Raw genomic sequence first — 14,163 nt, 5'->3', positions numbered from 1 at the left:
CTATCTACACACAGATTTAGGAAAAGCTGACTGTAACTAGCACTATTATCTTCCTCTGCTTTCACAAATCCAAGTGAGTTACTGCAACAGGCTCGCTTCCTCTGGAAGAGAATAATCCAAATTAAGTGTCATCTCCAAACAAACTTAATAAAGAAGGGCTGTTTCTGTAACATTCAATCGCATGAATCGTAAATGGAATTAATCCCCAAACCAAAGTACTTCTGCAAGTAATAGAACCACATATGTCAACTGGTTAGACTTCAACAGCTAGTTCATGCTGAGACAATACATTTTGACTTAATCTCAATTTATTACAGAAAAAAAAAAATCAAAACTGTAACAAACCATTATGGTAACAAGGAAATAGGGAGAAGAAAAAAAAAAACACACATTTACAGAAACCATTTTTAAGCTTACCTGCACTTGTTCTGTGGAGCTACTACTGAGTTCATCTCCAGATTCTGAATCTTGATGAATTTTTTCTGAGCCTTCTCCTGCTGAATCACAAGATTGTTCATGCAAAAAGCTGGTCTTCTCTATTTCCAAGAACTCTGGACACGGGAAATGACCCATGGAGATGGTTCTATACTGATTGGAAATTTTGGGAGACTGCAACTCGTTGTTAAGTTTTCCATTGTTTTGAGTAAGGTCCAGACTCAACCCAAGAGTTTGACCAGGGCTATTGTTCGGTCCCAGATTTTGATTGGCATCTCGAACTAAACAAGACACTTGAACTGGAGAAGATTTTCCAAAACTAGAAAGCTCTGGTGACTTATTCACATTTTCTGTCGACCTCTGTAATCCGTGTGTCAACTTTAAAGCATTATTTGACAGCATTCCTGCTTGCTTAACAGGTGGCATCAGTGCTTTTCGTGGTATTTCCTTCACATACTGTGCTGGCACATAAAAGGGTTTGGAATTTTCATCCCTTTTGACTTGCCACCAGTCATCATTAGTTTTCTTCACTAAGATGTATTTCTCTCCTTGCTTAATCACAATTTTCTTGTCCTTGGCCTCGTACTCGTAGTCATACTCCACTTCAATGTACAATTGTCCTGGAAGGATCTTCCCACCCTTATCAGCCATCTCTCTTTGAAAAGATTTCACCTTTTCCGGCAAACAGTAAGCGACATTCTGCTTCAGAAGTGTTATTTTCCTGTTAATAATCAGAGCTGCAAGGAAAAAAAAAAGTTATATCTACATAATGAAGTAATTGTCCAAGAGCACTTTAAAGGAAAATAATTTCAAAAATAACCCGGCATATTCAATTTATGTCAACCTCAGACAGAGAGATTGATGAAAAAAAGCAAGATTTTCAGGTACCTTTCACAGCAATAAAACAAAGTCAACAACACAACCGAAGCCCTGATTTAACCCTCGTATTCGCAGAAGCCTCTTGCTACCAAGTTACCTGTTAACCCTGTTGCTTCTTTTACTAAGCAAGGTTAACCATCACTGGGGAGACTAGTCTGAGTCTCTCTCTTGCTTACATACAGGCTTAATTTCTTATGAAACTGCATCACTATTCTGGATTTAATATATTTAAAAGGAAAAGATTATGGTTTGCTTATTTTGAGCTGTCCTTCAGTTCACAAGTCCCTTCAGAGAGCTCAGAATTCCTTACAAAATCCTTTAATTCTTCCTCCAATGCTACACGCCAGTCACCAAGTTCAGCATGGGCTGGCAATCCCTGCCCCACGTGTTGCACGCTGTATACAGGCTCTGCTGACCTCCACCTCAGTGCCGAAACTGATCCCTAAGGAGCTGGGCAACCTGTGCCATCTGAGCACGCACGTCATGTTGCCTCTACCTCTAGCCAGTCTTCAAAAATGCTGATTTACTTCTATAAACTGCTGGTATAACTGCAATATACTATTGTAATGCTAAAACAGTTTCAGGTTAAAAGAAATATTTAAAGTTTCCAAGATACTCTGGTTTTAGCGGTTTAAATTCTACCTATTCACTTTGCTCTTAGAAGAGCTTTTAGTTTTAATTACTTTTATAGCTTTTAGTTTTAATGTACTTCACAGAAAACCTGATATAACCAAGAGCGATATGTGCTAAAACAAAGACCCAAAAAAATAATGAAACAGGATTATGAAGCAAAACTGAAAATAAATAATAAAAGGATACTACATGAAAATTTTGAAAAGGGCTTTTTAGCATCCTACAGTCTAGACAATGACAACTGTACCCATATCCATGAACTACCATGATTTCTCCTCTAGTTAATCATGTTAACATCAAAGTTGCGATTCACGAGTTGGTAAGCGTCAGTCTTAGCAACTTCCACATTACTTCGTTGTGTTCATTGTAAGATACAGTCCCTTAATCTTGGAAAAAAAAAAAAAATGAAGCATACGAGTAAATGGGGAAGACCTCTAACATTCAAACAGAGTTTAGGAGAATTCAATAAAATGCTGCCATTTTAACCCCCAAAGATTAACAGATAAGTCTAAAACAAATCCCGCATGTTTTGTGAATGAGAAAAACAATTCAGAAACTCGCTGCTCTGCAAGTTGAGACTTCATGATGAGATTTACAGTGTTTACCCTGAAACACAGCGGAACTAATGCAATTCCATGCAGGCACACAGATGCAGGCTGTAAGAGGGACTAAGTGCACAAACAACAAAAGGGACTTCTGGGGAGAGTTGAAGCAGAAACCCCTAACAGTTCCTCAATTTTTCTTTCACCATTTCTGCTATTTGATCCGATCCTCAAATACGTTGCGTTTCCCACTTAACTCAATAGAAAGAGACAACCCTAAAAAGCTCAAGTACGAAGCCTGGAAAGAACGATCTGTGTTTAAACCATGTCGTCCCTTCTCCCACAGTCCACCATTGACACCCAGGACGCACTTCCTACGGGTAGCCTTAAAGCCACGATTGCTTACCGGACTCCAAATGGAGTCACAAGATCAGACTTGCAATTTTATTGCAGGACTTGGCAGAAAGAAAGATGGTACCACATTCAAACAAAGCTGACGAGAGGGACACAAAGCAGCAGGAAAGAATGCTCGGATTGTCTGGGGTTTTGTGTGCGCGTTTTGTTTTTTTCCCTTTTACTCTCTCCCCCATAAAACAGCACACTGACATTTGCAGCACTGCAGTCTATTTACAGTCTGGGTACAGAACAACTAGCCTACCTGCTGCTCAACATAAATCGGTATTTTTAAGTGCACTTCTGCAGTTGTTTAGCAACTCCAGCAGCAGGTAAACATACCCACTCTCTTCGCAGCTTTGGAAACTCTCGCATAAAAACATTATTTTCCTCCTTGTTACTAAATCTGACTCCTCCCAACACTTCTCCAGCATCGCTACCAATCCCTTTCACAGCTTCAAGGTCATATACCAGAAAAATAGAAGCGATTCCAAGTTACAGTCTACCATTAAGGTATGCTGCCTTGGATATTAAAATGTAAGAAGACAACCCACTCACGCTGGTTTTACTTCTCCCAAAAGAAAGAATCTATACCCGTGGTTTCCCACAGGGCTCCCAAGTGTTTGAAAGCTTGGAATTTTCATTCTCCTGCCTGCTTCATATAACTATTTAGTGAGAATGCATGCTTAATGCTTATTTTTTTCTTCAAGATTGATAGGCTCAATATAAGTTGTATTTTACACTTCAAAAAAGTTAACAGAATTTTGAGAAATAGAAGTTAAATAAAATGCAGTAGCTACAAAAATAGCTCTACCCTATTCTGAAGTCAGTTTTGTAACCCCATGCCTTTTCCAAAAAAAAAAAAAAAAAAGGCACAGTTTTTTGTTCTTTCAGCTGAGCTGCAAAATTATAAAGTCAATAGCAAGCATTTTGTAACACTGAACATCGGATGAAAAGAGACAGGCTGTATTCTGCGGCTGGCCAGAACAGTGAAACTGATTTATAAATAGCTCACATCATCAGGATCAAGCCAGGCTCTACTTCTGCACCTCCCCTGAGAGAACCACCTATGGTATAGGCGGGAAATCCTTCCCACCAAGTTTAATTTATAAATATTGACTTAAGCCTCTAAGTCTGCAAACAACTAGCACTGCCTTGACTTCGCGGATCCAAACGCAGAAGTTTTACTTCATTTTTTTTTATGCAGCTGTTGCACCACAGAAGACAGGACTGCCTGCACCCTGTGCATAGCCCAGGGGACAGCTACTGGTGACATCCTCTGAGGACGCACCCGTCTGCCTCGTGGAGCTTCGGTTACAGAGCCCCGGGAGTCTGGGCTGAGCCTCTACAGCACAGGGCACGGAAGAATTCAGACCTGAGAGCACAGCAGTGACATCTGGAGCACGTGAGTTTGTTGCTACTGGGCAGCCACGGAAGCGACACAGCGGGTCAGGCCTCGCAGCCCCTGAGCTGTTTTTTCTAGCGTTACCTGAAATGCTGGATGACAGCCACGTCAGTAAAGAAGGCTGAGGAATCCTAATTAGAGAGTGATAGGCATGAAAAAGCCATCGACTGCAAACAGAGGACATCCGTAAGCTTTAATACCTTAAATGAAGTCTTAATACCTGGTGAACAGATTAATAACAATGAATGCCCCCAACTGACAACAAAAACATGAAGAAACTTTTTTCACGAATGCCAAAGAACAGATTCAGGCCACATTTTCCATCTGGCAAGTGAAACCTGAATGCTACAGGTTAACTAATTTAAGGTGGGCCACATCCCCACGTAGAAATACATCCTGCCACTTAACAGAGCGCTTGGGCTACTACAAAGAGCAAGCATGTTCATGATTACACCCGTGTCTGTGTCCCCACACAGACAGGGCCGACGGTTACGAGTTCTCTCACCCAACGCCATGGCGTGGATCTCTTCGAGCTCCCGCTCCCAATACAAACCCTTCCCAGCTGTTACTTGGCAAAGGCTGAGCAAAGCAGGCAGCCCACCGTGCTCGCTGAGGTCAGCTCTGCCCTGCCCGTACCCAGCTCCAACACCCCTCAGCATGGGCACGCAGCAGCTCTGCAGCCAGCCTCTGAGCCCAGCTGGAACTTGGGCGTTTCTCACCAAACCGGGATCTTTTCTTACCGAACCCAACCAGCCGCAATGGCAAATTCATCTCTGCTTGGAGTGGTTCGTTCTAGGTATCTTTGTATTTGTTTACAAGGAGGCCTTTCCTAGGGAAACTGAAACCCTGCAGTTCATCTGCTTGAAACTCTCACTCTTAACTGCAGAAAGATGTTCACTAAACTCATCTTGAAGCGTGTGGAAATGGACCTGAAAGAAGCACAGCCCTAGCATACACAGACAAACATATGCGCACAGAGAGGACCACGTACAACATGTATAATACTATGTATTGCATCGAGTATGATCATTCCTAACTTCAGCACTACCCCAGAACTCAAGACAAAAATAAAAATCAGGAGGTGCACAATGTAAGATTCCTACCACTCCCCAAGTTATTACACACAGAGTAATTTCTCCTGATCTTCTAGAGCCAAGTAATTAAGCAGAAGCCTTTTCTGTATAACTCAAGTCTTTCTCTTCTATATTTGTCTTGGGGGAGACTTACCACAGCATGTAATTACTTCATAATAGAAACACAGCAAATTACTAAATACAAAACACTGAGGATATTAACTGATCTCCTTAAAATTCTTCCTGTGACCTTGTTCATGATGTCCTACAAAGGAGCAGCAGTTGACTTGCGCCATCTTCTTCCATTTTCAGAATCAAACTTTACCCACTACTGAAATGAACCCTTCTGAGGAGCTGCTGCAGAAATAAACCCAAGTACGGAAGCTAAATTGGGATAAGTTATTATCGGTTTGGGCCAGATGAGATAAACTGGCTGCAGTGCAGTATACTCTGTGCTTCTGCTTCTCCACTGGCAGCTTTCTCAGCACTTCAGGACGTATCGCATGATGGTTTCTGAGCAGACCGACCCCACAGCAGCCCCGTCTGTCCCAGTCTCTCCCCGCTGATGCTGCTCTTCCCCTGGGGACCCCTTCCAGCCACCTTCTCGGGGGACTTGGTAGGTCAGACGAGCAGCCAGCACCCAACCAGCGCCTGCAAAAACTGCCGCCTGCAAAGCCTGCGCTTGCGGCCCGCAGAAGTTGTATAAAAATACATGCAAAATGCAAATGCGACCAACAAACACAGACGAAACACGGACAACTTGCAGGCTCCTGAAGGCAAGCTCACTCCTGCGCTGTCTCCTCGCAGAGCTACCTACCGTCAGGCTAGAAATCAAGCACAAGCGCAAAGCAAAGCAGCTTCCCGGAGCTCGGACTTCCTTAAAAATTAAAAGGCTTAATAAGTAACCATTTAACAATCGCCTACTGACTCAGAGCCCTGCACAAGCCCTGGATTTCAGACAGCTGCCCAGGGCCACTTCTGGGGCTCCTGGCGCACCCCCGGCCGACCCCCCGCACACCGCCAGCCCACCTGCCCTCACCGCGCGCCTCGCACCGTGCTGCGGCCTCACGCACCGCCTCCGAACGGCTCCAAAACCCCCGCCGGTGCTGAGCTACGGGGAGAGGGGCGAAAAACCCCAAAATGGAGGGGGGGTGAGCCGGGGGAACCGGGGTAAAGGGGGGGGGAGCCGGGGAGAGGCAGCGCCGCGCTCCCTTTGTTTGCAGCCCGGCTGCGGCTGGCGCAGGTGAGGGGAGGCTGCGCCAGGCGGCTCGGTACGGCTCGGTGCGCCCCGGTACGGCCCGGCACGGCTCGGTACCACCCGGTACGGCTCGGTTCGGTTCAGCGCGGCGCGGAACGGCCCGGCTCGGTTCCTTACGGCCCCGCAGCGCCCAGGTGCGCCTCCCCGCCGCCTCCCCGCGGCCCGGAGCCGCCTCCCCGCCGCGCCGAGCGGGATGGCGGCGGCAGAGCGGGGCGCCGCCGTGCCCCGAGCCCTCCCGGCGGCGGCGGCGGCGGCACCTCCCCACCTTCCTCCTCCTCCTCTTCCTCTTCTTCCTTCTCTTCTCCTCCTCCTCGCCCCGCAGCCCCTCACCTGCCTCGGGGTGGCGGCGGGCCCCGATCCAGCGGCGGCCGCTCCGTGCCCTCCCCTCCCGTCCCGTCCCGTCCCCTCCCGCCCCGGTCCCCGCCCCGTCCCCGCCGCCCAGTGCCAGCTCCCGGGCACGGCGCCGTCACCGCCCCGCGTCACGTGCCGGGGGCGGGCGGGCTCCGGGACGCCGCTGGGGCCTGGCCCGAGGCAGCGCGGGAGGGGGGGGGGGGCGCGGCCTGCGCATGGCGGGCGTGAGGGGCGGGGGGGAACGGGGGTGTCCGTCGGGGGGGCACCTGTGGAAAAGAAACCCGGTGCTTGGTGTGACCGGGAGGGGAATAATAAAAACGTACATCCTGGCTTGTTCAGAGTTCGTGTGGTGTCTCTTAGTCTGCCAGTCAGAGTCGTCACACGTCCAGTGTGGGAACGTTTACGTGACCTTCGCGGCGTTTTCAAATTGTGATTTATCTTATCTTTTTAAAAAAAAAAAATAGTAACTAGTCCTCCTTGAAAGCATGAGCTGAGTGTAACCCACGCGGGGGTATCTGCGCGGATCTGCAAACGTCCTGAAACAATGGCACTGAGACGTGTAAACTGCGGTCTGTTCCTATAACCCAGGCTAACGTTGGCCCAAACTTCTTTGTTGATTATTTTAGCACATGGAATACGGAAGGAGACGGTAAAATCCTCTAGAGGTGGGAAAAAGAGGCTTTGCTGAAGGAAAGGAAAGGCAATGGGAAGAGAGCACCTGAAGGGTGCAAGCAAAAGAGACTCCACTTGAGGAAAAGAGAAGCAGAGGCTGTATTTGAGGGGGAAAAAAAAGAGAAAAATGACATGAGTATGTATAAATGAACATGTGGACACATTTTCATACTGAACATATTTCCAGTAATTGTATTTCCCTGCAATTTTGTATCTGGTGGTGTGTGACAACATGCAAGACAAGTGGTAAACAGTGCAAATATCTTAAAGCTTTGCTTCTATGTATCTTAGCCTGAATATTTATGCAAGTGTCCCCATGACACCAAGGATCGTTTGATTTTGGGCTAACTGTTCACAGAACGTCATTAAAATCCTGTGAAGTCTGCTGATGGAGCAAGGCTGGTACCAGCGTTACACCTCTTTCTTCAGAAGTTATTCACAGAGTCCAGAAAAACAGTAGAGACTACTATTTCTATTGCAAGGGAAACAACATCTTTTATATAGATGTTCATTATTTATCCTTAAAAGGCGAAAGAAACTTGTCAAATAGTTTTGTATTCATACCTAGTATTTTTAAATATATGTATGAAAATAAATGCACAGTAGTTCCGGATACAGTATTCAGCTGGACGTTTTTGTCTACTAAGATTCAGCTCGCATGCCCAGTTTTGTGGTAGAAAATAATATACTTAAGACACTTGGGTATTTCTAGGCAAGCTGACTGCATTTTACCTACTGACATGCCTGAGGTATGCATAAAAGCATCTCAAAAATCAGTCTTAGTAACCACATTGTAATTATCCTTTCTTACTGCCAGGGCTTCGCTAGAGTGCTGCAGGATATGGCGTTAGTGATTCAGAATGAGGCACTCTTCCCTCTGAGTCAGGGTAGAACCAATGGTCCCACATAATGCTAACGTGTAATAGAGCCGAAGGTGCCAGAAGATATGTAATTTTGAGTCCCTGCCCAAGTGCAGTCATGAAAGATTCCACAACACACACAAACTGTCCAGCTCAAGCTCCAATTTTAGCATGTTATGTATTCTGCGTATAAAGGATTTCTCTATAATTCTGCTGGAGTAAAAAGAGCTAGAGTTCACAACCTTTACTCACTGTGATTTGTTTTTTTCCTCGAGATGTGCAAGTGCAGTGTTGCTGTCACATTTGATGCCTCATGTAGGACTGAGACATACTTTAGGTGAAAAGATCCAGTACATGCAGTTACGGCATGAACTTCAGATTGAAAGAATTGCCAAATACAATTGCTTTAGGTACTATTGTGAACTGTTATACAATCTACAGACTCTTAATTCTTGTATCTATAGCATTTAGAATGTTTTTATATCATAAATTGAATATTAAATATCAATTTCTGCCTTTGTAAACTGATTCCTTATATAAAGCCAGTGTTCAATCTGTGTCTGTCAGTCCTGCTACCTCATATCTTCCAATACCATTGTCCAAATTTATCTATGTTTGCCAAAAGGGCGTTGTCTTAAAGGTAGCTAAACTCTTGAAAGTTTTGTGAAAGCAGGCAGCTATATAGAAGGGCAGGAGAAGACACATAAGAAAGTGACATTATAAAATCCACAACCGTGGAGAAAAAGTTGACCTCATACTTTCATTTATGACCTCTGTGATAAAACACAAATCCACAGAAAATAAGTGTCATAGTTCTGAAAATCCAGTCTTGGAAAAATCTTTTTTTTTGGTGTTTGAATTAGAAATAGAAAGAATACTTATTCTCCTTAGGTTAACTCTTAGGTTAAGAGTTCTGAAATAGCAGGGTCATGTGTATAAAAATCTGAGTCTATTAAATTTGAAGGGCAAAATCCCATTTATGTTTCTTCTTCTATGAGTCCTCAAATTCAAATCTCTACAAGTTCAGCTGTCCATTATTTTGGTCATGACTCAGTTGCAGTAATTCTAGATGAGCACTGTGTTTTAATTCATTTGAAATGCATACCTAAGATTGGACACTGCCATCCTGTTATTCATAGTGCCAGAACTGATGTTAGATAACAGAAATGTGCTGCCTAAAATGTGATCAGGGGATGGGAAACAAATAAACAATCTGGATTTAACACTACACAGGCTAAGCTCATTATGACCTACATTGATTCTTTTTTTCAGAAATGGATGAAAAGGAAAAAAAAAAAAAAAAAAGGCTTTCTCACATCTAATGGGCAGATACTGCAAGTATCCACTTTAGTCCTTTTCCTTTCTCCTTGGGTTTTCAGCCCATTTTTCAGTGATTTTGTGTTTGGAACTATGACCTCAATAGTGCTATGCAATAGAGAAACCATTCTAAATTTAGACAAAGAAATGCACTTAATTAGCAAACTGTTCTGATATAAATAGGAAATATTTTTTACTTCCCGTACTACTTACAGGTTTATTTTATAAAATGGTTCAACTAGCCTGATCTAAAATACATTACCTGGGGCATCTCCTGTCTACTCTGCTCTTACTCTCAGTTTTTTGACAGCTTCTAGCCTCTCACCTCTAGCTAAAAATACTTTTACCACCCACACGTGTACATACAATCAATTCTTCCTTTCTGTTTTTTTCTAACTACTACAAAGGCACTTTTTAACGACGTGCAGATGCTGTGGGCTTTTTGCATGAACTTGTCAATTTACTCCCCATCTCCTGCCTCGACTCAGAGATGAGCCATTTTTATTTATATAACTGTTCATTAAAAGGAAAATCAATTGAAAGGGGAACAAAGAAAGTAAGGAATATAGCAAAGGAACCCAGATTTCTCAGAAGTTCAGTGAAGAGCTTCTTTTGCTGTTACACTGCAGAGGAATGTTCTCTGCCTTAAGCAGGAATTTTTATCCACAGTTCAGAGAAGATAATTTCTTTTACTATGAAAAAGCAGGGAAGAGTTTGTAAGATTCTTTCCAGCACATTTTTTTTTAAATCATGTTAGAATGGACTGAGGTCAGCGCAAGCTTTTTTGCTTTTTTCTGTTCATTTGCCACAGGGTCACTGTGGTGTTTAATAGTTGTATTTCTCTCTGAGACCATCCAGTGAAAGCTGTGACAAAATTTCAAATCTGACTATTTTTTTGCATGAGCAGTCTATCAACTGTCCAATTGTCAGCATTATTAAAGTACAAAGTAGTACTGGTTTTGGTCAAACAGATCCTTTAGGTCTGCTCCTGCCAGGAACAGGCTCACTAGTTACCCATGACATTACCTTTTTACGTCGCCTTTCTCTTCTTGGTCACGATGTTCAAAAATGAACCACTTTTATGCTGAGCATGAAAATGTACCTCCGAGTAACAGCATGAAATTAAAAATGGTGAAAGGTAGCAAATCTATTTTGGATACGCTCTCTAGAGCAAGCAATGGATGAAGGAGAGCATTCCGTTCTGCTGCCTTGGCTCAAGCCCTTTGCCTTAGCACAGAAATACTAACCTAGATCTTAGTCATGTCCACACAGCCAGTTGTGCTTGGTGTAGCAAGGGTTTGCGCTAACAGACAACCATACAAAAGGCACAATTAATTCTTTTAATAATAGTGTCTCTTTCCTGGGATAAAACTATAATGAAAGGTATTGATATTCAAAAAGCACAATGTAAATGTCCATTTATACACTGGAGAATTAAGGAGGGTCCTGCACCAGTTTCTTTAATTTCTAAGTAGGTGGACTGGTTTTGTGCTTATTTGTTTTTGTCTAAGGGAAAGGAAGGAATTGCATTTGTGAACCACTGATAAGCAGAGTCAAATGAAATGTAAAGATGTGCCAAAAGAATGAACCTGTTGTGTTAAATGTTTTATTTATATTGAAGTTCCTTTTGTAAAAATGCACGAAATCCAGTGTGAAAGAAGAAACACGAGGGAGTATCTGGTTCCCCAAATGATAGAGGTTCAGAGCTGACTCCAGCACAAGGCCCGGCCTGGCTCAGCAGCAGCATGCTCGCTGCGAGGCCCATCTGAAACTGGAAGCACAAAGCCACTCTGAGCCTTGAGCGGCTTCTCAAGGGCTGGACTGTCAAAGAGAAGTTGCTTGAGGTTGTCCAGTTTATAATGAATGTTATTGCTGAGGAACACCAGAAATAGATAGACAAGGTAGGATTCATCTCACCTTCATAGGCATAGCTTCAAGACAGGGGAGAGATCCATTCTGCCTAAGAATCTAAGGTTTGTGGGTGTCTGTTAATATGTATCTACATCTAGGCAGATGTCTGTGCTCCCTTGATGACCGGTGGAATTCTACTCAAAGAGTAGAAGGAGTCAAGAAAAAGTCAAAAGAGTCTGAAGAATAATTCACCTCATCGTGGATGCCTGTATGTGATCACCTCGATCACACTCTAGATTTTACTGATGTAGTTGAACAGTGGAAGTCATTACTACTGGAATCAGTGAATTCCAGTTTACATGTTCAAAAAAATTAGACAAATTCATGAGAAAAAAAATGAGAGACAGATGTTTGATTTTCAGCTGCGTACACTGAGTTTAAGCCTACCTGTTTTCAGAAACATGGATGTGTATGTATTGGTTTTCAGTTTCTCTGACATCTTTTTGTTCTAAGTGTGATAATTTCTCTCGCTGCTTGGTGGCCATGCTAACCCCTGGGGCTTGGAGAGGACAAAGCTAGAGAGCGATCCTGATGAGAGAGTTCAAATCCTGCAAACCCGTTGCAGCCTATGGATCCAGGCTATTCAGAGAAATACTTCATTTGGTAACTGTGATACTGAACTCAGTAAACATTCCTGCTAATCACAGTCTCAAGCTATGTCTGTGCTGGCAAACAGACACGGCCACCCACAGTGTTAAACTGGTAGCACGGTCCCTGGCGTGGTTTTGGCACGTGGTTTTGGCCAGGTGTGAGTTGGAAATTCGGAGGTGCTTTTTAACTATGATAGAAGTAAGAACTGGAATAAGCAGTAGTAACAAGGATAAAAAATACTTATTTTTTTAACACGCAGCATGAAAGAGACTTGGTGGCTTGAAACAGGTGAGTTGTGCACTCTGTCTTCTGGCAGGCCCCTGACCACTTCCATACTCCTGTATTTAGTTGAACACAGCAAAGGTGAGGAGAGATTTTGATTCCTCTGTGTAAATATATCAAGGAAAAACACCAACAGAAGCTTTTCTGTCTAAACAAATTGGATGCAAATTGACCTTTTTTCCTCTCTTCCTCTCTCTCTCTCTTTCTCTCTTTTTTTTTTTTTTCCTAAGAAAAAGCTTCCTGCCATCAGGAACACTGAAGTCAGAAAAAATCTAACTCTTTTCAAGGTGCTGTTAGATGCATTTAGAGAAAAGACAGTATGACTTCGTTGCATACATGAAAGGAAGGATGGATGTGGGTGTCCCTGCACCTTCTGTGGCTGTGTCCATACCACGGGGTTAAACAGGCCTTGGAGAGTGAAGCCAACTGTCCTTGCCGGGCCCACAGCCACACCATTAAATGCTCTTACTGCTCAAAATCTGGTGTTCTCATCTAAACTGGGAAAGGTCTCGTCGCAGGAGGTGTGTGGGACACAGTGTGCCACCCTCCAGCCAAACCGTAGGAAGGGACTGTTCTTACAAGTTAACGATGTGGATGATCACATTCCAGTGCCAGTGGCCATGTTCAATTTGCTGGCATAGATGTCAACTTTTATTCTTCCTTATCCAGTCCCTTTGTTCCATTACAGCCCCTGCACCAACTCTTGTCTGTTTCATTCCCTATTTCATAAAAGATAAAGGAAACTTTCTGTGCTGACAGCTACTGCAGAAAGAAGCAGGTGGAAGGTTATGACATTTCCATGGCATGCTGTGTTTCTTTCTTTCAATTTTGTGTTTTGCTTCTGACAAAAAAGTTATTTCAAGTCCCTGAGTGGGCTGGTATGATGGAAACTATGTGCTGGCTTGGAGTTCCTAGTAATTTCAGCATATCATAGCCATTCCCGAGGAGTCACTGGAGTTCAGGGAACAGACCCTTTCCAATCCTGTCGCTCCTTCCTCCAAGAACAATATCTTCAGGAATCCGAGTCCTCATTTTGTTGTATGTTTGTTTCCCTGTAAGTTTCTCTGCTGATTTTCCTTGCTCTTTCTATTTGCCCAGTTGTTTTCCACCGACAAAGGAAAAGAAACCCTTACAAAGTATTTTATCGCTCTAAGGCTGGCGTAGCAATAACGCTGTTGGTGATGGCAGTCAATGCTGTCTTTCGTTCTGTTGGATCAGCTGGTTTTAGCCAGAAATGAGTCATTCACATTTTTCACTAGAGAGCAGACCATGAAAAAAGCTCATAAAAAGGAATTGGCTCAGCCTTCCTTATTTGTATGTTTTTTAATAGTAAAACTGATTTGTCTTTAGAAACAATGGAAAGCTACTGTTATTTTGGCTGCACCGGCAGCCGTTTACACACTGAGTTGATGTGAAGGATCCCCTGGTATGTTTGAGCTGGATCATAGCTTGACTTTATGATCGCCACATCCTGAAGAAAGGGAGAAAATAACAACTGTGCTAGCCGTGGCCCTGCATGCATGCCTCCTCCACAGCCTTTGCCTAATTCCTTTTCCCCCGG

The 14,163-nt window shown here is 43.6% G+C and overlaps 1 protein-coding gene and 1 long non-coding RNA gene across 15 annotated transcripts in view; both read right to left on the bottom strand.

The window, feature by feature from the left end:
* The window catches only part of ARHGAP12 (Rho GTPase activating protein 12), a 77,768-nt gene extending 70,666 nt beyond the window's left edge, over window positions 1–7,102 (bottom strand). For 6 of the 14 annotated variants that reach the window (XR_010829084.1, XM_048076556.2, XM_066991520.1 and 3 more), the window contains exons 1-2: window positions 6,949–7,102; window positions 418–1,172 (exon numbers count right to left, since the gene is read on the bottom strand). Coding sequence is in view for 13 of the 14 variants with exons in the window: in XM_048076556.2 (XP_047932513.2) it covers window positions 418–1,086 (669 nt within the window). In the remaining variant the exon portion in view is untranslated. Of the gene's footprint in view, window positions 1–417; window positions 1,173–6,177; window positions 6,201–6,883 lie in introns of those variants that run through there. The other 8 variants (XM_066991521.1, XM_066991522.1, XM_066991524.1 and 5 more) reach the window with 4 other exon arrangements.
* Window positions 1–14,163, bottom strand: part of LOC136790016 (uncharacterized) — a 301,984-nt gene that overhangs the window by 271,023 nt on the left and 16,798 nt on the right. The window lies entirely within an intron of this gene.

This window comes from Anser cygnoides, chromosome 2 (genome assembly GCF_040182565.1).
Source record: "Anser cygnoides isolate HZ-2024a breed goose chromosome 2, Taihu_goose_T2T_genome, whole genome shotgun sequence".
NCBI classification, from domain to species: domain Eukaryota; kingdom Metazoa; phylum Chordata; class Aves; order Anseriformes; family Anatidae; genus Anser; species Anser cygnoides.
Note: the sequence above shows the minus strand (reverse complement) of the source record. Positions and strands in the feature narration are given on the sequence as shown.